Consider the following 23,348-nt stretch of genomic DNA (forward strand, 5'->3'; position numbering starts at 1 on the left):
ACAACTCACGAGGCAGAGGATTTAATGGGCAGGATTGTCCCTCTGAGCAGATCTGAAATTGGTATATATAAACTGCATTATTTTACTACTCTGTGACATCCCCTAGGTGTACCCAGGGAAGTTCTCACCTGTCTTTTCCAGTCTCCCGTTTAAAAAGGTCATCAAACTGAAGCATCTTGTGGCGAGAAATCATGTACACCTTTAACTGAGGCAGTATCTGGTTCATCAGCTGCAGGTTATTGTACACCAGGCCTTTGCCATCTCTCCTCATGTAGCTGCTGGGGCCCCAGAAGATGAACACGGCGCCGTGGCTCATGTTTAAGAGTTCGTTGCGGTTGCGGAGGATCCTCTGGATGCTGGAGTGCGCGATGACCCGCAGGCTGGTTTTGTTGCCCACGTCGTTGCCGTAGCCGCGCGTGGGCGCGTCGTTCATGCGGATCACGCACTCGCTCTCGTCGATCCTGCGGCCCTGCCGGCTCCCCAGGAGCTGTCCTGAGCTGGTGACCAGCGCGCAGCTCCTGCAGTGCATCCTCAGCGGCTGCAAAGACACACAGTCAGCTGCAGGCATCTCCCTGTCCCTGCACAGCTCTGCTTTACACCTTCATGGTGTATTTCACAGCAAAAACCTCAGAGCAAGGTGCAATCTCTCCCTGCAGTCTGCCCAAGTAGCTGGGGACCCGTCACCTGTACGTGTCTGGGGGGAATATGGGGACAGCCCTTAGAGTTCCTCTGTGGAGCTAAGCCCATTGTGTAAATCCTCCTTTCCACTGCTGCTTCACAAACACAAATAACAACAGCCTCTCTACTCTTCCCAACTGCTTAGGATTGTCCTTCCTCCACTTGCTATAACAGCTATAATTACAGTATTTTTTATTTTTCCATTTCCTTTTTTTTTTTTTTGGGAAATAATAAATCCTAAGTCTTCCTAAGTTCCTGTGTTCAACCCTGGGGTCAGGACATTTTGCTACAAAAAGAGATTGATACCCTGGCCCAGTGCTTCCCTGCTATTTGCAAGTTGTGCCACAAGCACTGCAGTGCTCTCGTACCTCCTTTATGGTTCAACAGTCAGAGCTGGTCAGTAATGTCTGTGTGTATTCTACATGACAGTGAGTTAGTGCACTGAACTTTTGCTACCTTGTCAGGTCATGTTTGAAAGTTACTCAGTAAAATGGAATGGGAGGTGCCTGTTCAGTGAGTGCTGACCTAATGGAAGCAGAAGAGTAAAACAAGCTTTCATGAAAATGAAAATGCATGATAAATCATGTTACTGAAGTATGCCACCACCACAGGTATCAATTATAGAGGAGTATGTCACTATCTACTGCTCAGCATGAGAACTAAAAGGTGCAAGGGTTAACAGTATTCCCAAAGTGCTACTTTCTAACAAGAATACAATAAACTGTGAGGTAAATAAAAACTGTTTGAGGGTGTGCCTTGGTAGCCCTCCAGGAAATAATATCTTGCACTTGGTGTACATCTTAGTGTCTTTGAAAAACAACAAACAACAGCAACAAACCAAACAAACAACAGTGCCCACCCACCCCCTGAAAAAAAACCCAAACCAGCCTAACAAAAAAAAACAAACCAAAACCATCAGATAAACCTCGGGCACAGAGACTGAACTGCAGCTGCTCGATCATTCTGATCTACTCATATACAGGTATCCAATGACTACATCAGTCTGCAGTGAGGCACAGCTTAAAACTGTAAAGCTGAAAAGGATGCATGATGTAGATCTGACACAATCTCAGGCCCCTATTTGAAAATGCTTTGGCCCTGAGTACTTAATAAGTGTGTTTTACTGTAGTAACTAGTTTTTAATTTTGAAGGTATTAAGTGGTTACAGTTACAGTCTGAGATTCTTTTATTCTGTGAGACTAGCTCATGAATGCTTAATGCTTTTTAATTAAAGAAAAAGTAAGAAAAAGTATACAATCTGCACAGTGATTCTCCCAGTAAGCCTTGTATTTCCATCTCCCCCAATAAACATCCCTTTCACATCTGTGGACTATAATCCAGAGCTAATGGTATGGGTGAAAATGTTCATGCCTTTGTGAGCCAAGGTTCCTAATGTAGTATTTACGTGCATTTTCCTTTAAGCTTTCGTCTGCCACTTTGATAAATTACCTAGTGAAAGGCTCTAAGGTGAACTAGCTGCTCCACCACCATGCTTGGGAAAGCAAGACAAGGTGTTAATGAGGTTAAAGGAAATGTAGTCAGCAGCAATGTTAACTCACACAGGTTTGAATATCCACATAGCAAGGCATTTTCACCTAAACAATCTCTGCTGGTTTCTGGCCTACTGAGCTCCAACTTCCTTCTTCTTTTAAAAAAGCCATCCCTTGTTAGGAAACAAGGGAGCAGAGCTGAGGAAACTTGGGGAGGGGTCTGAGGCTACCTAATGAACATTAACACGCCCCAGAACATCTGTCCCAGATCTTGTTGAAACATGTTCCTTCTGGGAAATAGTCTTTAGAGTGGAACAGTCAGGTATTCCCAGCCACTTCCTGAATGATGCATGGGGACTGAGCCCTTGTAGCTGCTCCAGGCAAGTCATTTTCAGTTGCCTCGCTCAGATTCCTTCAGCTGAAGTCTACAAAACTCGCACCTAAAAACTATCAGAGGAATTCACAGGGAACAGCCACAACATTCTCACCCCAGCTGTTTATAATGCTTTGACAACAGTGAGAGCAAGGGGGGGAAATGCCATTGGCTGTAATATCATCTCACTGGGAGGCAGCGGTGGCACCAGAAATGTCATCTACTTAAGCAATAATAATGGAAGCACAAGGCAGTTCTTTGGGATTGATGACCAGCTGGAAAAAGTTGATGGCCTGAGAATAACCAGGGGCCATTAAGCCAGAAGAACATTAACTCCACAGAAAATGCTGTTACAGTAATTATTACAGTGATATTTTGGGAAAAAAAAGCAAAGTGAAAAGAAAGCAAACTCCATGAAATATGAGTTGTATTTCAGGAGCCTTGCTTCAAAAGGGAGAGGGTGAGAGGAAGGCGAGTTTTATAGCATCTTGTTAATTACTCGGAAGTGTAACATATCATGCATGTAAAAGCTGCTGACATTGAACGTACCCTTTGTTAATCAGCAGCCCCAGTTCATGTGTACCTGAACTCCATGGACAGCACCTTTTGACAGAGCAGAGCACATGGCAACTGCTACAACACAGGTCAGGCACTTGGACACCACAGGAGCCAAGTATTGTCCAAAAAATTGCCCAAATCACCTCTCAGTTCCAGTCATCTCAAGACACACATGGAGAGAGGGAGAACAGAGGTTACAGTACGAGTTCACAGTGCAGAGCCCCAGAAGATGGCAAATCAGCTGGTGCTTTTCAAGGATAGATGGGCTATCCCGAGGGAATGAAGGCAGCAGGGGAACTCTGTCATGGGATAAACCCCGTAACAGCACCTTTGTATCCATGAGTTTGTGCAGCTTTTCACAGCTACAAGTATTCCCACAGGCCAAACTGACTCCTGGCAACTCCCACTCCCAGAAATTAGCCCAGAAGTGCTGCTGCTCTATCACAAATGCCTGATTTGGTTAATGAAACAAAAAACAAAGCCATGGTTGTTTCTGTATTTTCCAATTTGAGGCAATTTGCTCTGTTATTGACTTTAAAATCTACATTGTCAAATGATCGAAAAATGTTATTTTCAGACACTTTAATGCTCAAGTGCTCAAGAAGAATAAATTGAAAAATGTTATTCCTGATACAAAATAAGTTATTCTCAGATATAATTATTTTCTTTGTGATGAAATCAATTAAATTTTTTTGCTTATAGAAGTCTCTTGATTTTAAAGCCAAGGTTTAGATAAGAAGACAGCTCTCTCCAGTAAAATCACAGACACTATAAAACACACTTTTTCTTATACTGAGTCCTAATGACCTGCTTTCAAGACCCCTGGGTTCAGATCGCTCCATTGTCAGTAGCATAAAAATTTCTGTTCTATAAATAAAAGCTAGAGTATTTTATCTTGGCAATGATGACCTGGCCACAACAACAACAAACCAAATCAAACCAAACAAGCAAATCCACCTTCCCAGAAAAACCCAAGCCAAAACAACAAAAAACGACCTGCAGTGAGAACAGCTCACTACTGAGTTCAGCAGAAAAAGACCACGTGTCAGTTCATGAACACCAGCATTCCTCATGGATACATCTGGAAATATCACAGATGACTTCAGAGTGTATTGGGAGACAAGAGATACCATGAAAAGTTAAAGAATATCCAAATTTGTTTTGGATGGATGACCTTTAACTAAGCACTTGAAACAAAGTGCAAAATGTTTGTCTTGCACTGCAACACCTCTATTGTGGGCCAGCTCTCTCGTGCCAGAGCTGGGGCTGGGGGCTACAGAGCTGCTCCTCTCTGTGGGAACCAGCCACTGAAATGCATCCCTGAACCAACAGCCTCTCTGCAACAGCTCCCACACCGACTGCACAAGTAAAAGCACTGGTACAAAGAAGACTGATGTACAGGAAAGCAAATCTGTTCCCATGTTCAACTGAAGTAATTCAGTTGAATTCAGTATGTTAATGGTTGAAAAAGCACACATAAACCCTGTAAGAGCCGGTCTTACTGGTTCAGGAGAAAGTGACCTTATTCCAGAGCAGCCTTGCTTTCTTTTTGTTACAAAGCAGGCGATTTCTTTGGTAGGAGTTTCATGTCTCCTCCACGTGGTGCCCATTGTGCCTGGCCTAAGCACAACAGCTTGTGACACTCACTGTATGTTACCTCAATATTTGCCTTTTATGTTCCTTGCCTTGTGCACAGAACTTAAACGACATTTCCTACGTGATGCCAATGAACCCTGAGTTCACACCATGTTCAATGCCATTTGTTACTTATGGCTTGCTCTTGACTGCTGCATCATCAGCAAAACCACTAAATATTTAAGGCTTTGCCAGTGACACAATATTTTGTCCTGGCAGCTTCAATTTTTTTAACTTTCTTGTAGCTTTGAGCAGCTCTTTGGTTTCTCACAAGCTGCTGGCTGGGAACCACTGGTCTACCAGGCTGGCTGCTCCTTCCCAGGGCTCCTCTCCCAGAGGCTTGGAGGACAATGTCCTGTCACAACTACATTCCAAGCTGTGCAGGAGCTCCAGCCACTGCTGGCACATCACAATCAGCTGAATGCTCCAGCTCTGGTGAGCCCCTGTCATTCTGCACTGCCCCAACTGTAAAGCTGCTCATGCCATTATGTCCATTCCCCATGACAAGCTACATGTATTGTTTCTATCAGTGTGCCTCCTTTAGTATTTTCCCTAAAAGACTGAAAACTGTAAGGCCAAATCTACTTTTCTTTGCGAGATTCCCAACAACCACCTTAAAGTAGAATAGAAACACTGAGGCTTCACATTTGCCAAGTAACTTGTGTTCTGTGAGCCAATGCAGCGAGCTGTGGGGCTCGAGCTGTCTCATCACTGAAGCACAGCTGTGCACTTCAGAAGTGATTTCCACAATGCAGGGACTCTGGGAGACATGATCCCAGGAAAATAATGCAGGTTCCCTGATTATTTTTGGTTTGTAATATATTGATGGAATAGTACTTTCATAATACCATGAAAGGAATAAAAAATTAAAAAGCAGACAAACAACAAACAAAAAACCAAAATGAAACAAATTAAAAAATACAAGCAAACAAAAACCCCAACAAAATAAACCCAACCACATACAAGCTGAAAGAGTTTGCTAGTTTTCAAGTCCCATCTATGAAATGATGCTATCAAGCCAGTCTTCTCTGAACAGTAGGAGTCATTTAAATGCATATTGGAATATTGCAGGAATATTTATACACTTCTGTGTATAAAAAGGTGGAGCAAAAAACCCAAACTAAAACACCAAAAGCATGAGAAGAGTTTTCAAGTTCAACTTGCTGAGGTAAATTCCCTTTTAAAGTCCCTGTACGTTTTGATTTTGTGGTGCCTAGTTTGGATCAAAAAGATTATTTTGCTTTGACCATGACATTTTCACATGTGTATTCATAGAGGGAGTGTAGCTTAATTTCTACACTCTGCATGCCAGCTCAGACTGAACCCTCAAGTTTCATAAATTTTGATTCTTTAGCCATTATGCTAGATAAGAGCACCTTATGCAGGTACAGAATGGTGTCAAAGAGGGGGAAAAAATCCTCTGAGCAAATACATTTATAATTATTGCTGAAGTACACTTTTGCAACATTAGAGAATTTACCATGAAAACAAACTGCATTATCCACTGAACTAAAAGCACTGACTGCCTTCAAAACTATATCCCAGTGACTGATATCACACAAGTAAACAGAAAGGGTTAGGAGATACCACTTGCCCAACATTGTTAATCCTTATGCAAATCCAAATAACAAGCATTTGCAGTGAAAGTTTGCAATTCAAAAAAGGTCTGGCAAGTCTGCTCATAGAGATAAATGCACGTCTGTTTAAAAAGATAAAAGATAAAACAACTGAATTTCTTATTACTTCTCTTTGTTCCTTGGGCTGTGGAGCTTGAATATGCAAATATTGTGGAAACATTAGCATTGTAATTTCCCATTGACTCCTCTGAGATAGTTATATAACTGGACTCTGCCTTCAGATACTGGATAAGACAGTGAAATTGCCAAACTCCAGCACATGCACTCCTCACACTAGGGATCACAGCACCTTATGTTGTATTCTGCCAGGGAATTCTTTTTTTTTTTTTTTTGCCATGATACCCTACTGAGGGGCATCTGCAAAACCTGTAGGAAAAACATAATAATCCTATTTTGAAATGGTCCTTAAATCTAATTAAATTTCAGAACATGCAGCTATATTATGAAGAGGGAAAAAACCCAAGAAATGCACTTCACAAAGCTTTCAGTGGAGCAATTTCCTTAGAAAAAGTCCTGTTAAGCACATTAGTCAATGAAGAGTCTTCTGCTTGTGTGAAGTGTTTTCCGGCACATTAACTCCTTTTCAGGGCCTGCCTGCTAGTCAAAGCTTCCATTAGATTAATTAAAATATGGTTTCTCTCTCTGGAAAGAAAAGGCATGAGTCTGGTTACAGGACGTTGACCACCTACAGGAACTGAGCCCTTTCTGGTTACATAAAATCCACGAGCAGGAGCAGCAGCACAGGAGATGAACAACGGGGTAACTTTTGGTATATGGGGCACATTTCTCTTCTTATTTTAGAAGCATGATTACCAGGTGCTGGTGTTTTCCCCTAAGCCACCTGAAGTGAATATAAGGTGCAACCTTGCAAATTGTCAGCACATATAAAGCTAAGATTTAGAGAGTAGTTTCCATCCTGAAACCTATAAATGTGTCCCATGAGGAAGATTAGTATCAATCATAGGCTTATTGGAGAGGGAGATAGGATACAATGATAACCTGAAGCTATCAACTAGAGTAATGGTCTCAGAAGAAAAAGCAATCAGAGAAAGAAAAGAATATCCTCAGTGAAAGGCAGAACTGGAAAATCAGGCAAGAATGTATCATGTTGATGAACATGAACTGTTATACAAGAGAGAGTATCATATGAACAATACACAGGCTCTAAAGAAATGGTTATTGCCTAATGTTTATCTTAAAAGGAGTGCAAATAGACATCCATATTACATCAAACTGCTTTACTTTTGTTCTGCAGCTAAAGTGCTTGCACTATAATGAAACAGAGCCACAGGCATGGTGTCTTAACTATGCAAATTGTTATCACTGAAGTGTCAGAAAAACAGAAATTATAATGATCTTTGGGAAAAGTATTGGACAGTTTGGATTTTTGCTTCAGAATGTTTTCACATCAACTTCTCTGCTTTGCTTTGGTATGTTTTGGCAGTTCTTTCCAGTTTAAATACTTCATGTGAGTATGCCCTCATATGCTCTCTCTGCACCTGTCATGGCTATGCAGGATATTTTTTGAGCTTCAAGCTTCACAGGCTCCCCTTTCTTATCTAACCCAGCTCTAAAGCCAAGCATCACTGATCTTTAAAGTTTGTACCTAAGTTTTCAAATTCAAGCATTTTTTCTTTCTGTAGCACTATCTGGTTCATCCAAATGAATCTCAACTCTCACTACAACTATTATCTCTACAAGGCAATAATGGGATGGGCACTGCAAGGACAAAGCAAGCCTTTCCAATGGTATCCAGTTTTAACAGCACTTAGCACAGCATGCAGAGCCCCTAGAACAGGCCAGATGAAATATAAGACCAAATCTCTAATTAGAAAGTCACTGCCCCCACAGAGAATTTTTCTAAAATATATTTTGTCTTGTATTTCTCTACCTGGTTGAAGTAGAGTGAAATAAAAAATAATGCTCCTTATTCTTTTGAAAGGCCTTTGTTCAAAAATTTTATTCAAATGTCTTTCCTTCAAAATCTGTCAAAAATATTCAGCCTCGTGGTCTTTTCATTCTCATGTGGTAGCTCCATGTAATCTTCATCAGCCTGTTTTATGTAAACCAGGCTGTTCTATATCCTCTTACTTCTCTCCCTCTGACTTAGCACACCAGAAACTAGAGAACAGAATTAAAGAAAGCAGATTTAAACCCTATCCCCCCCCTACCATGCCCCAGAAGATACTGAATCTGAATTTAAAATGTTTTTCTGAGGATGTATCAGATTCAATAATACACAAAGTTGTACCACCTCCACAGCAGGATCCCAAGGCAGCCTCCAAAATCACTGGCATATTGACACCAAAGACAGATGCTGGAAACAGGTACTGGCAGCTGAAGTGGCCAAAACATCCATTCAACTTGGGAGTGACAGGTTGCAGAAACACACTGCAAATTTCTCCCATGCACATATGTAGAAAAGAAAAAGAGAGAATGTTTTGTGCTAAAGTATTTGTATATTTAGTTTTGAACAAAAACCAGATGCAAGAAAACATCTTGAAGACAGGCATATAAACATTTGTGTATCTGCAACTATGTGTCACTACAATTTTAACTGATTTTGGACAACTGCATTTGAAAAATAAATGTTTTAAATCAGGGGTCAGCTCTTTCAGTTTTGGGAGTTTTGTTAAAAGGTCTCAAGCATTCAAAATATGTCTCTCCACTTGTTCACTATTACCACAGTCCTGATCAGGAGCTAAAAACAAACACATCCAATCAGGATGTTTGTATTGAGTCTATTTGTCTGCATGCAGGTTAATATGAAATTAAACACTTTGTAGATGGAAATATTTAGCACTGAAATGAACCTGCCAGTGAGGGTTAATTAGACAATCAAGGACAAGAGCTGGCAGACAAGAGTCTGCCAACATTGGCATTGCTGCTCCAAAGAGGTGCTCTTCAGTTCACAGCAGAGTGTTCTGTGGGGATGAAAAGGATGAGGTTAACTGGAATCTCTGGAGGAACCACTGAAAAAGGGTGGCTGGACAGAAAGGAAGGTCTCCCCCAGAGGAAGGTACCCTGGGCTGCAGGAAAAATGAGAAAAGGGAGCCCTTAAAAAACAGAGCCAGGGAAGAGTTGATAGCAAGCCAGCTAATTACAGGGCAAGAGCAGGGGCTAACCTTGCTGGAAGTAAAGTCTATTTTAGATCTGTGTATTTCACAGATGTTTAGGGCACTGGCTTGTGGCTGTGGCCCACAAATGCTTTTATTTATGTTTACCCCAAGCATGATTCCCAGGCACTTATTTAACACTCTTCAGTAATATTCCTTACTGAAAGATGTAACTGATCTGAAACTGCCAAAATGATGGAACTTAAAATCACAGCTACCTAATGCATTTGGTCAAGGAATATGAAGTGTAGGAAGGTGTGCCAGAGAGAATGCAGGAGGTTGGTTTAAAACAGATACTACAAAAATTAAGAAAAAAGGAATCACCTCTTTGTGACCAGCAGCAGAAACAAAACCTTCCTACAAAGAGGTGCAATGTGGAGTTCCAGAGTCACAGGGGATTTCTGAGTGCTTTATACACTTTATCTGCTTTTTATTCTACATAATAAGTCCTAAACTGTACTCCTGGGATGTGATGTGTGTGTCATTTAAGTGCATTTTACCTGACAGTGGCATTGAACAATTCCTACTCAATTCTTCCTGGGTTGGGGGGTGGAGTGTGTTTCACTGGATCACTCCGTGGATCCATTTCACAATCAGAACAGGAGGCAAAGAGAAATCAAAAGAAGGCAGGAACAAAAAGAAAAGATAGGTGGATGCACATATCCAGCACTGCTGTCTTTAGTAACACTGAATGCACATAAAATTCAGCCCACATTGCTATGATAAGATGGGTAACAGTGGTAGTGGTGATGGAAGAATGACAAGGAGAACATGGCGGCACAACCAAGAAGTTATACATTTCACAAAGTACCTCTCAGTCTTTCATTGTTTAAAAGTCACCATTACTGATGCCTTGACATCTAATTGATAACCTGTCAGCAGGAAGTTTTAAATTCTATAACCAATGCTGGCTTTTCAGGGCTCTGCACCACACCTGGCTGCAGCCCAGGATTCTTCTTTCATGTGAATGAACTTCTGTCAGTTTCCTCAGAACAATAGGCATATTGTAAAGCAGTTTTTCTGCACTGGACATGAAAATTCATCTTTCCAGCTTTACTGCCCCAAACAATGCTCACCCATCTCTCTAGAGCCACAATTTCAACTGCTGGGACAGAGGGCAGGACATTGTCTTCTTGTAAGGGAGAAACACTGGAGCGTCAACAGCCTTTTGTATGTCAATCTGCTGCCCACATGCCCACAGTCCTGCTGCTTCTCACTCCTGGCACACCCTCAGATCCCTGAGTTGTGCCCACCTTGCTGTGCATGCCCTGTGCAGGTGAAGGTGCCAGCCCCCAGGCTGGAGCAGCCTCAGCAGGGCCCTGGGCACTGTCCCTGTGCCTGCACTGGCATTGCTGAGCCCCCAGAACCCACTGGAGGCCACCCCAGCCCTGACACTGATCTCACCCAGCTGGCACACAGGGACAAACACATCTGCACAGGACAGGGCACAGGGGGACAGTCTGCCAGGAGATGGCACGAGAGCACAATCCTGGCTCAGTCACAGGCACCGGGAGCCCAGGAGAGCCCAAAGCGCTGACAAAGGAATGCCACCGAGGACAGCTGGCAACCTGACATTCTGAAAACCAGGGTGGACAAAGTGGGAATTTCACCTTGGGCAGGGCAGTGCCTGCTCTGTGTCAGCCCAGATTTGCACAAGTGAGGAGAAAAGCAGCATCCTCCCAGGAGAAAGGCCAGCTCCTGCCAGCACAGCACAGCAGAGCCGGGAGGAGCCTCTGTCCTGGAAACCCACATTTGAAGAAATGCAGCCAAACTCCACTGATGTGTCAGCACTTAATTACAGCTGGAGTGAGGTTCAAATCCTTCCCTTTCTGTCCTGTGTTCTGCTTCCAGAAACACTCACTCAGAAAAAAAAGCAACAGTGCAGGATTTCTACCCCTCAAAAATAATAATCACGCTACAGCCCTACTATTATAATTAAACAGAAATTAATTACATTTTAGAGAAGGGGACAGGTTCCAAAGGCTTAGCTGGTTTCCTTTTTAATTACTGTGTAATATTGTGAACACAGCAAAAATCTTCTTTTTAACATGCTAAATGTGCTGGGGGTTATGTTTGCTTTAACAGACTGCAAAGGATGCTGCATTTGAATTTAATTAAAAAATAAGTTATTAAAACAGTTTATTTTAGTTCATTGTATATTTATTTAGCATGTGGATGGCTTCAAATCAGAAATAAGATTTTTTTTTTTAATTAGGTGTCAACAGACACCTGGGAGAGCACCTAAAACCAACGTATTTTCAAAAGAAAGCTTGTTAATGCAAAAACATTTGGCCTGTCGCAACTAGATTATTTTTGAACATTCACCTTTTCCAAAAAGAATCAATCTCTATCCCAGAAGCATAACCGGATATTACCTTTGAGACAGGAACAAAATAACATAACCCCAGAAACTGGAACACGTGCAGAATCCCCACACCAAGTGTGAGCTACCCTCCAGCCCAGAGTGATCTGAAGAAACAGCTCCTGGGGGTAGATGGCATCGTCCCTTCCAGCTGTGGAAGGGCATTGGTGGCTGTGGTAATGCAGGCTGGGCCTGCCAAACCTGGCAGAGCATTTGGGAGAAAGAAATTCTCATTTTCAGCTCCTGAGCTGCCTTACACGGGAAGCGGGCAAAGATTTTGGCAGACACAAAAAAACAAATGTAGGCATCCAGTTCTCTTGAAATTCAAATGAGGAAACAGCAAAGCTCATTTATGTGCTTTCAGGGTTAGTCAGCAGCTAAGCAAAGATTTTTTTTAACTGAAACTTTAAATTTAGGTTTAGGAGTAGAGCTTTAACTGGGTTAAGTCCTGCTTTACACACCAAAGCGATTCACAGGATCTATCTCTGGGTTTCTGTATTAAATAAAAGTCTTAGGGAACCATTTCTTCATAGCCACATGTCTGATTCATCACTCCTTGGAAGGCTACAATACATCTGTCATGGAACCCTACTAATTACTAGTAAATCAACAAAGTTGGAAGTGTCAGAAGCATATCCAAAAGAGTTAAAGTGAAAAGTTGAATATTCAAAGAGCTCTGGGGTGAAATTGTGTCACTTTACAGATGAACCTGTAATCTATGTGAAAATAAATGATGTATAATGATTACAAAATTTGAAATCAAATCTTCACATGGGGACAATTCAATAAGGTTAGGTGATTATAGGACTATGCAGCAGCATCAGTTATGGAGCCAGAAATAGTTTCATGTCCCTCAGAGGCTACAAAAACTCTACGTTGCTTTATTCACCAACATCAGACGGCATTCACTTTCATCTAATAGTCTGGGGGGGTCTCATCTGGAGGGAAAAAAATAAATAATGGAAGGCATAAGCCCAGGAAATGACTGGCAATGATCCTAACTTATCATCCAAGCTACCATTTGCTCTGCCAATTGATGGGAAATGAAGTGTGATCAATTCCAGTCCACTGTACATTGTTCCCACTGACAGACCGGCCACTCTTTGATTGAATAATTAGCTAAGATATCAATATCTGCCATTTTGCACAACGTTCACAAGACAAAACCCTTAAGTTCTCAGAAAATGGACAATCACCACATTATCTGTAACTTCACATTTTCTTTCACATTTGTGGCTAAGCCTTGATATTGCCAAAATATGGAATAAAAACGTAACAGTACATAAGAAGTATTAGAATCCAGGAGCATGAAATCTAGAGGTCAGTGTAACCCCTGAAGTAATACAACATACATTTTTAATCTTACAGATGAATAATAAGCCATATCAAAAAGGATTACATCTGTGCTCCTCATTTACAATAATTCACTGTAAGTACCAACCTATTTTCCACTCTCATACCAGGGCAAGAGGCGTTAACTCAGGTGCTGGGTGGTGACTGACAGCAATGCTGACATTTTAATAGCAGCTACTGTTTAAGAGCACTATCACCATCTTGTGCTTCTTAAATAAAGATTTAATCTACTTTTGATGCAGCAGAGCTCTGCAGACCTGGCAATCTGCTGTTAGGGCACATGGAAAGGTTTCTTTACTCCCATCACCCAGTCCCACACCGGGTGTGTAACAAGCTGTTCCAAAGCCATAAATTAGGCTTAGCAAGGCACTGCCTGACATTATACTTTACATTACAGTCCCAAGCCTGAAGTGCTAGCAAACAGGGACAAACACTTACTGTTCTATTTCAGACATAAATGGTGTTAACTTCAAACACAAATCAGTTATTCAGTGCAAAAATGATACATGACTTGTAAATTGGACCCTTTATAAGTATTTTGGCATTTCTAACTTTAGTTCACACACATGGATGCAATTCCCAAGTATCCAGATGTCATAGCCATATCTAAAGACACCACTTCTCCCAAAACCATTCTGCTGAAGCTTTGAGTGTGCTCACCACTTTCCCCCCTAATTCTCAGATTTATTCCCCTCCTATATACCAATGAAGAGCAAAACCAAAAAGGGAAACATACAAAATGAAATTGCAAATGTATCACCTAAAATGAAGGAAAGGGATGGTGGCTTACAAGGCAGGAATGAAGAAACCATGTTAAAAGGAAAATCACAGAATTACAAAAGCAGTTAGGTTGGATAAGACCTATCTTACTCCACCTCATGGATGACTAATTTCTTTCCATGCTATGCTGTTACAAATCCTAGCCCTTGCTATTTAAGAATAGCCAAATCCCAATGAAGACATGTGCTGCTCAATGCTCACTTCGATGTGCATAAACAGAAGACATTTTGGTTTGACAGGCAGTGGCATCTCAACCCAAAGGAAGCAGATTCATCTTTCCTTCTGGGCTGACAGCAGGTTAAGAGCACAATGCCATAACTTGATATCAACAAAAAGCTTCCTCTGCACCCTGTCCTAGGTCTTTGTTTTTCAACTGGCAGAAAATCTCATACCCAGTGCCATCCTAGTGCTGGCAGTTTGTCTGACTGATCAACACCCTGAATTGCTTCAACAGTGGCCACCTATGAAGTACAGGCTATCCAAGTGCTGTGCAGGCAATTCTTACTGTGGAAATGTACAGATGTATTTACTATTTGCTGATTAATATAGTCTGAGGAAACCTGGTTCTGTACATTTCACAAGTCAAAACACCTCCCTTGTATGTTCTGAATCATGCCTTTTAATTCTATTTGAAGACCCATTATCCAATATTATCTCACAATATTTAACAATGTGTTCATCCCTCCTGAATAAAAGACTGGAATGACCAACTCCAAGCCCAGAGGCAGACAAAATGTTAACAGACAGTCTTCATCAGAAATAACTGCATCCTTCCTGTATTACTCATGGCAGTTGGCCAGCCTCTTTTCTTTTCATGAAAAAAAGCAACATCCAACAACAAAACAAAATCCACCACAAAAAAACTCACCAAAAAAAAAAAAAAACCTCCAACCCAAAATAAAAGAAAAAAAATTATCAGTGTTTTTTTTAACAGGGCTTAGCTCTGGTGAGTATTAATTAAGCACTGTGAGTATCACAGAAAAAAAATGCCTCCATCCTCCCTACTAGCAAGACTAGCAGCAGGTGGGATATAAGCCATAAAATATTCTACTCTTTCCAAATTAGCCCAAAGCACAAACTAATACCAGTATTCTCTTTGTTCTTCTCACCCAGAGCAAATCCTACATGAAGTTTGAGAAAGAAAGATGCAACTTGAGGAAATTAGCTCCAGGAATCAAACAGCTTATCCAAGAAGAGGTAGGATATCTAGACTTTCATATTTGTGGAATTGGTTAGTAGGCATCAATGATATTGACAACATGATGGACTGACAAGACTTTATTTTCCTCCAAGACTCGAAAATTCTGATTCCACTTGGCAATAAATGTGAATTATTTACAGAGTAAAGATTTGGTAGCTAACATGCAGTCCGCTGCACATGGGTGTATGGAATCCTTTATACCATAATTTTGCACTATACATGCACGGATAAAATGAACAGAACTGCAAGTAGAATACTTCTATATTGAAAAATATTGCCCATGTTAACCACTCATCTTAATACCATTCCTCTTCTTATCTGATTGTTTTACTGAGTATGGGCAGGGGTTTTTTATTCAGCTAAAGCTCACTGAAGGAAGGAAAATATGCAGTTGTTTAGCAGGTCAGGTCAAAATGGATAAAGAAGCCTCAGGACTGCCTAACATGCCAACACGCCCAACAAAATAACATTTACTAAACAGATTTTCACAAGCAGCAATTTCTATTTAGTAAAGTGTAAATGCTGTCTTGAAATATCTGAGAGAATTAAACATTCTCTGTGAAAATTAGCCATCCAGCATCACAGGAGGTTCCCCTTTATCCAGCATCAGTTAAATTCTGCTGTCTTCTAGGAAGGAGATTAAATTTCTCCTTTAAAACTCTGTTTCCAACTCTCTAATGCACTTTGGCAAGCTTTCAAAGGCAGGCTGGCACCAATGAAATCTCTTTCCAATCCAGGCCACTTTCTTTGCACCCAGCTTCTCTACTCACTATTTTTTCTGGTTTTTCTTTCTTTCACAGTTGCTCACTCCCCAATACATTGGTTTTTTCCTAGGCTAAAATCTCTATGCCATGCACATGCCATTGCAGTGATACAACTAAAATGAAGATGTTAAATTAAGAATGCATTTGAAACATCCTGAAATTAATTTTGAAATATGAAGGAAGAAGATCAAAAACTGACAACATGAATGTGAATTTTAAGATGTAATAGAAATCATCTGTGCTTTCTGTAATGGCTTAAATAACTTTTTCTATTTCTTTTGTACTTATTACTTAAGTCATATGACTTAAGCTATATGACTTCAACGTAGAAATTATAGCACTTGTGGACCTTAGCACACAACCTTCCTTCTAGGGCTTTTCTTGACTCAGGCATCACCAATTGAGAAGAACTGTGGTCTTTGATGATTTTTGTAGTATCTCTGATACTGCTGGACAGTCCCTCTAGGATGAGATCCTGGTGTTCTCCAGCTCCAATTGTAAACTATGATGAATCATGATCAAGAGTTGCTGGAGAAAAGATATACCATGAGCAGACACCATGGATTTCATCCATGTAACTTTACTTTGGCATAAAAAAAAGAGCATCTTCTAAAAAGCTCTTCCCTGGTGAGCAGAAAATATACAGTATTTTAATTTATTACCAACAGGCCATTATTACACTGAAACTGACTCAATTTAAAGAACTTTCAACCCCTAAAGGGTTTCAAGCAATTCCCAGTAAATTTCCATGTCTAGATATGTCAATAAATTCAGCCTCTTAAGCAGCAAGAATAATCCACCACGGGAATTACACTGCATTCACCATATGTATGCAAATAAATTTGACTAACAAAAACATCAGTTTAAATACAAAAAATCAGATACAATTTGTATTTATCAGTATTGAGCATAATTTCATCCATTTTCTTTGTTTTGTACCAGAAAAACTGCGAAGGGGTGATTCCTTCACAGCCAGTAATCCTGCTGAGCTTCACCTTTTACCCTGGTTTCTTCATGAAATTCGTTCCAGCTGCCCAGTGTGACAGGTATGCAGCAATACATGCTTGGTGATGAGCACTTGTGACAGCATTTAGGCTGACCCAGTTTTCAAGGCAGTTCATATATCTTAGTGGGAAAAAAAATCCATATCAATGGAAAGGATAGGAATACTATTAACACACAATATTGTCTCTACTGACCCCTCCCAAAGAGAGAGAACCTTCCTTAGCAGCCAGCCTTTCCCATTCTCAGAAAATTTTTATTCTAGAGACTTGTCATTGTTACAGCAAAACAAGTATATTATGTTTGGAAAAAGCAATCTTAGCAGAGATTCAGCTATACAGTAAAGAAAGTGCTTTTTACAAGGCAAGCTGTATCACCCCCTCAATCATGCCAAATTCTGCCAGATTCACACTACAAATCATTCTACATTACAGTCTCCTCTAAAACAACTGTGCCTGGCTGTGATCACACCTTTTCTCCTCTCTCAGCATCTACCTGGCTCCTTACCACAGGTCTGGGATCTGATGTCCTCCCATCACCATCAACAGCAGCACACAAGAAGTTATTTCCATTATTGACATCCTACAGAAGGCAACAACCTCCACTGCTATTTGGACAAGGCATTGCCCTCAAAAGCTCTAGAATTTCCAACTGCTTTAGTCTTTCTTTGTGGTAAACAAGCAACTACAACCAGTCCTTCCACTGACCAACTACAAAATCAGGCTGACCAATAATGTTTTGAAAGTTTCCCATATCCACTTCTCTGCTTAGCTGTCACATGAGAACAGCCTCGCTTGATTACTACTAAATAGGAACTTCATCTTACTATTTGAAGGGCTGTTTAAGTGGTTTCTACAAGAATAATGGTAGTTTATTGTTTTTGAAACAAGAAATTCTCTGGTCAAAACCAGAAAAGGAAAAAAAATCCCCCCTCTTCCTCTCTTCCACATCAGATCATTTAATAAAATGGCTGTATCTCTTACAGCCTAGTTTTTTCCCATATCTCTTAGAGCCTAGCTCAATATTTGGATGCCAGGTGCTTTCTCTTACATTGTAAAGCATAATCAGGATTTGAAACTCTCTGCCAGTTGGCCACTTGGTTGCTGAGGAGTAAGGCAGAAAATGCATTTTAGGTTCAATACTCCTTTCCATTACTTAATGCAGAAATAAGCCAAAGAGTGAATAAGGAGAAGAGATGGTGAACAGGGATTGCACAAGAGGCCTGCCTGATGGCTCACGGAGCTCATCAACCCCCCAGGGCTTTCAGGAGCTCTCTGGTCATTGGATAAGATGCAGACAGAGCAGGGGCTGAGCCCAGCTCTTCCCAGCACTCTGTGCCTACAGACACAGCTTCAACCACAACTACACAGCAGTCTGACCCCTACATGAGTTTGTAGTTTAAAGATTGGGGTTGCATCCTTGAGAAAGAACTGTAAATCCCTTCTGACCAAGGAAGAATGAAGGGTTTGCCTCCTGCTCTGTGGATGAGCACACTAACCACCAGGCTACTCTCCTTGGCAGAGCAGAGGACCTTGTTTAACTGAGGGCTCAGAGGACTTTTGCAAAGTTTACCTTGAACACCAGTTTTTGAAAAAAGGGCACAGGAACTTATTTTAGGACCAGCATTAGGATAGTGTGAAGAACTCAGAGCTATGAACAAGCATAAAGATAGATATTTAAGGCAACCCCTCCCTCATGGTTTTTTCTATTATCTCTTGGTTTGTATTTAAGTTTTTTGGGGTTTTTTTTCCCTAGATAACTATATTCTCTTTTATACCTATGCTAATGTACATATATCTACTGAATACTACATAAACTAAGCAGATTTGGCATTTTATGTCCATACACAGTTACACCTCTAAAGTTGAGACAGTAATAGTTTAAATGCATTTTATGTCCATACACAGTTACACCTCTAAAGTTTAGACAGTAATAGTTTAAATGCTTCAAATATATTACTGTTTTACCCACTTTCACAGACCTTTCTGAATGTTATAGGAGGAGATGTTATTTCCTGCCATACAAGTCGAATACAAAGCATGACTCTACTTATGTAATATGCTTTTCTCTTCCTTTCCTGCATCTTTATCTTCATCATTAATTTTGTACCACCATGTAAATCCCAATGTTTATCTCCTGTAAGAATATGAAACACTGTATTGCCTTTACACTAACAGGGAAGCATAAATACTATACCTTTCTTCCTGAAGAGAGATTTCAATGTATTCTTTACAGAGAACTGTCCTTCTTGTTGTTATCCAAACAACATCTGAGAGGCATCAAAGTTGCAGTAATAGTTAGGCTGCTAATGTAAATCACAAACTCTTTTTCAGCACATGTGAATTGGAATCTTACTGCCCTAAACACTGATACATAAATACAGTTATTTGACATAATGTAATTTCAGAGCAAAATCACATCAGTGCATTGACCTAATACCAAGTTCTGTATGACGGTCTCATATTCTTGGCTGATTACTTAGAAAACACAGCCTAAACCACCCTGTGCAAGCAAAAAATATCTAACCTATAGAAAATAAGATTAATAACCTTATTGGACAGATGCACTCTGAGATTCTAATTCTGCTTCAATTCCTGTTTAGCAGAAGTTCATTAAACTCCTACATCATGAGTTTGACCTAGAAAAGTAAATAAGTACTCTGCTATTCCCTTTAGAGCCCTGAGTTACTAATAAGGAATTATAAATCTCCAGCCACTTTGTCAAGCAGCCAAATACATCCCAAGTGAAACACAACTGCAAAGTTCATAAAAATGAGACCAACTGAAATGCAAGACTAAAATTGTGATTTTGTTTTATAGACCATGAACCAATATCACATTGTTTCCACTTTTGTGAACTACAAATATGAACAAGCAGGAATGCAGTAAATGCAGCTAACTTCACCCATCTAACTTCACCAAGTCTTCACAGGGCCTTGTTTGTCTCCTCCTTGAGCATCAAGCTACTGCACTTACATAGGACTGTTCATCAAAGATGTTTAAGCTTTTATGAAGACAGATTGGTAGTTTAGATGTGAAGAGACTAAGGAGCAAATAATCATAAAAAATTCCCACATTCCTCAGCCAAAGTCACCATGCAAGCCAGAAATGGGTCTGTAATGGGATCACAGTTCCCTGGATCAACTTCCAGCTCTAAACCCCACAGAGTATCATGGGCATTACTCCAGCAAAATTATAAGCAGATACATTACTAGAAATTTATGAATAATCACATTGAAGCAGAGCCACACCATTTCTGTGCTAAGGGTGAAACCTGAGCTCTGCTGGAAAACCTGGCTTGCTGATAAAAGCCTTCTTGGCTTCAGTGGGTCTAGGACTTCCCCTCTTATTCTAAATATTTCCTGAAAATCTGCCTTGGATTTGTTGATTCATCTGTTGGATGACCTCAATTATACTACCCAGGCTATGTTAAATATAGTAGCTTGAATTGTCATTACCTACAGCAATTAAGCCTATAATTAGATCCCCTTCAATGTCTTCTTGACTTGCAAATGCATCTCTCTGACCTTCCTGGTGCTGTTTTACATTTGACCCTAGAATTTCTTTCATTGCTTTCCTAATACAGTAGCTCCAAAATTGACTTTGAACTCTCTGGCCAAAAAGCCGAGCCCTGGTTTTAACAGTATATTGAGAATTACTTCCAATCATGTTTCCTCTCTCTAACTACAAAAGACTTAAGGTTCATTTACAAATCATCCTGCTGCTGCTTATCCCACTGTTTTTGCAGCTGTCCATCAGCAAACAGCTTCACAGAACATTCTGTATGCTGCTGAAACTTCAGAATTTGCAACTGTACACATAAACATTGGTTGTGGTAAGAATTTGGCTATACTGGTAAGACTGGTAAGCTCGACCTTTCACCTTGCAAGGCTCACTCCATTTGTCATGAGGAGACCCTCCCAACAAGACCATGAAAGCCCTAAAAGCCTGTCTGCTGCCAGAGATGAAGATGGAATGTCTGGTTCACAACAGTCATGGTCTGGCCATGACTAAACCTTCCCAAGTCAAACACTGCACATTTGGCTGCTGCCTTCTGAGGGCAGAACGGTCTGTACAATGCACATTCTGTGTGTACACCACTGAACAGTTTGGGACTCTGTGGTATGAAAATAAGTTATAACACGGCTTCTCAGTTTGAATTATACCTGTTGTATTTGTCATGCTGATTTTTAATTCTCTATCCACCTCTAAAGCTGAGATGGCACCATTAATTACATAGCTGGAACACTGTACCTGTATAAAAATGTGAATGAAATTGCTAAATTAAGATTGCCTCCAAGAAACTGTTGCTTAGACTCATTAGCAATATAATAGTGCAGTAATTGAAATGCATGCAAGAAGCTGTTTATTCAACTGGCCAAGAAATCTGACAGTTACTAAAGGCAATCTTAATCTATACAAAGAGAGGGTTAATTAAAAATATGCAAATAGTTCATGTTCTTGTGTTTCAAACTAGGAGGTACCTAGTGTCCCATTCAAATAGGTGATGAGAAAACAATAGATCCTCTGGAAGATCACAATGAGATGTGAAACACATTGTACAAAAGGTGTTAAAAATCATGTGTTGAAATACAACATTCCAGGAAAACAGAAATTAAAATCCTGTGTACTGGTTCAATCTGCGTCCCTTTTAGCATCCCACAGGGAAAATAAACATGTTTTGTAACTACTGACATCTTCACATCAACTTCAGAGACCAAGTCACTGAGGGGGTTTTCCAGCCTCACACAGGGCTTCAAAGACAGCGTGTCACAGTCTTTCAGCTCTGACAGAAAAAGACAGACATGGCTTTGGGCTGTGACTGAGACAATGCTGGACTGTTATGTGGTTAAAACCAGCTAAAATTCCACCAATTTTTCAGTAAACTGAAGAGAAATGCTAGAAACTGGACAGTCTGTGACTCTACTTCAGGCAATTTAATATCTCCTATCTTTTATTTTCCTTTTCTCTCTATTCCATAAAATAGCAATAAATCCTCTTTTTCTTTAATCTAAGCTTAATTGGGTTTTTGGCTGTTATCTGGGGAAATTACTTTTTCACATTCCTGAGGGAAACAGAACAGTGTCCTCAGGAGAGCGAACATGTCAGCCTAGTGGTCAAGGTCAGGGGAAAAAACTGTTATCTTCTTTTAAAGAATTGCCTCAAAAGGGTCAGTCATGTCATTATGAACAGAGAAAGGACTAAATTACTTGAGGATACAATGCACCATCAGGGACCTAGATACACATAACAGACTGCTGGTACTGAGAGGTAGGATTATACACAAACATGTTAGGAATAAGATGGATATCTTAAAAAAACACTTCAAAAGTAATGTGCTCAATGAAATACAGTGCACGTGCAGAAGTCATATCATTTAATTATAAAAGTGTAATTAAAGTGGTGCAATTGTCCTAATGTGGATGGAGACTTAGAGGTACAAAGGTGTTTGTTTCATGATAAGCAAGTCTTAGAAAGCAAGAATAAAGGACATCTCTGGGATAAGGTATCTTGACACTATACATCTATGCCCATGCCAAAAGACAAGTATTTCCATTAGGGATGTGAACATAATGGAAAAAAAAGTGCACAGAGACCAGTCCCAACAAAAGAGAGCAGAAAAGGACAAAATTGGGTTCTTGATTTAAAAAGCATTTGAAAAAAGCAGTTGTCTTTTGTTTGTACATCAAAGGCATGCCATCATGAACACAAAGGGAACTCTGCATCTCAGTGACGTCCTCCTCAGGGTTTGCACAAACAGGCTTTCCATTAATAGTTCTCCACATTGTGTAATTATAGCAAACAGAAATACACCCACCTCCACAATGTGCTTTCAATGGAGTTATCACTTTGTAACACTGAGCCTAGTATTTTCATTATTTTTGCTGCATTGTATCACTGTGCTGCTTTGAATATTTATTCAAAGCATTTGTGTTCCAAATATTTCCATTTTCAGAATATAATTTAATGTATAGACAGAGCAGCAGACTGTCTGCTTCCTGACAGGGCTGATAAGAACCAAAATGTTTACAAGGCAAAGCTGTCTGAGAAGCAAAGCAACAGACCTCTGCAGGACAGCTGCTCACACAGGAGCATCTGCTGGAAAAACTGAAATACTCACTCTGACAGAACCTTCCTACCTGCTAACCACACATGTTCCTCTGAAATACCAACACAACTCATGAGTACAACCAAAGCTATTTTTATTGTGAAAATACTCTACTTTCCCCTTCTGGGATTAGATGTAGATACAGTACAGATAAATTCCAGACACCAACCTAATTGAAATGTTTTGCTGTGGCACCAACACTATTCCATGAGGGTTTTCTCCTCTTAGCTGTGGTATGCTGGGATGAACATGCATAATTATACATACATACATATATATATATATATATAT

General features: G+C 40.3%; 1 protein-coding gene across 1 annotated transcript in view; it reads right to left on the bottom strand.

Annotated features, from left to right (window-relative positions):
* ST6GALNAC5 (ST6 N-acetylgalactosaminide alpha-2,6-sialyltransferase 5) overlaps positions 1-23,348 on the bottom strand; it is a 67,187-nt gene that overhangs the window by 13,861 nt on the left and 29,978 nt on the right. Inside the window, exon 3 of the mRNA XM_059478073.1 lies at positions 129-538. Coding sequence (XP_059334056.1) covers positions 129-538 — 410 coding nt within the window. The remainder of the gene's footprint in view (positions 1-128; positions 539-23,348) is intronic.

Source organism: Ammospiza nelsoni, chromosome 9, assembly GCF_027579445.1.
Source record: "Ammospiza nelsoni isolate bAmmNel1 chromosome 9, bAmmNel1.pri, whole genome shotgun sequence".
NCBI lineage: Eukaryota > Metazoa > Chordata > Aves > Passeriformes > Passerellidae > Ammospiza > Ammospiza nelsoni.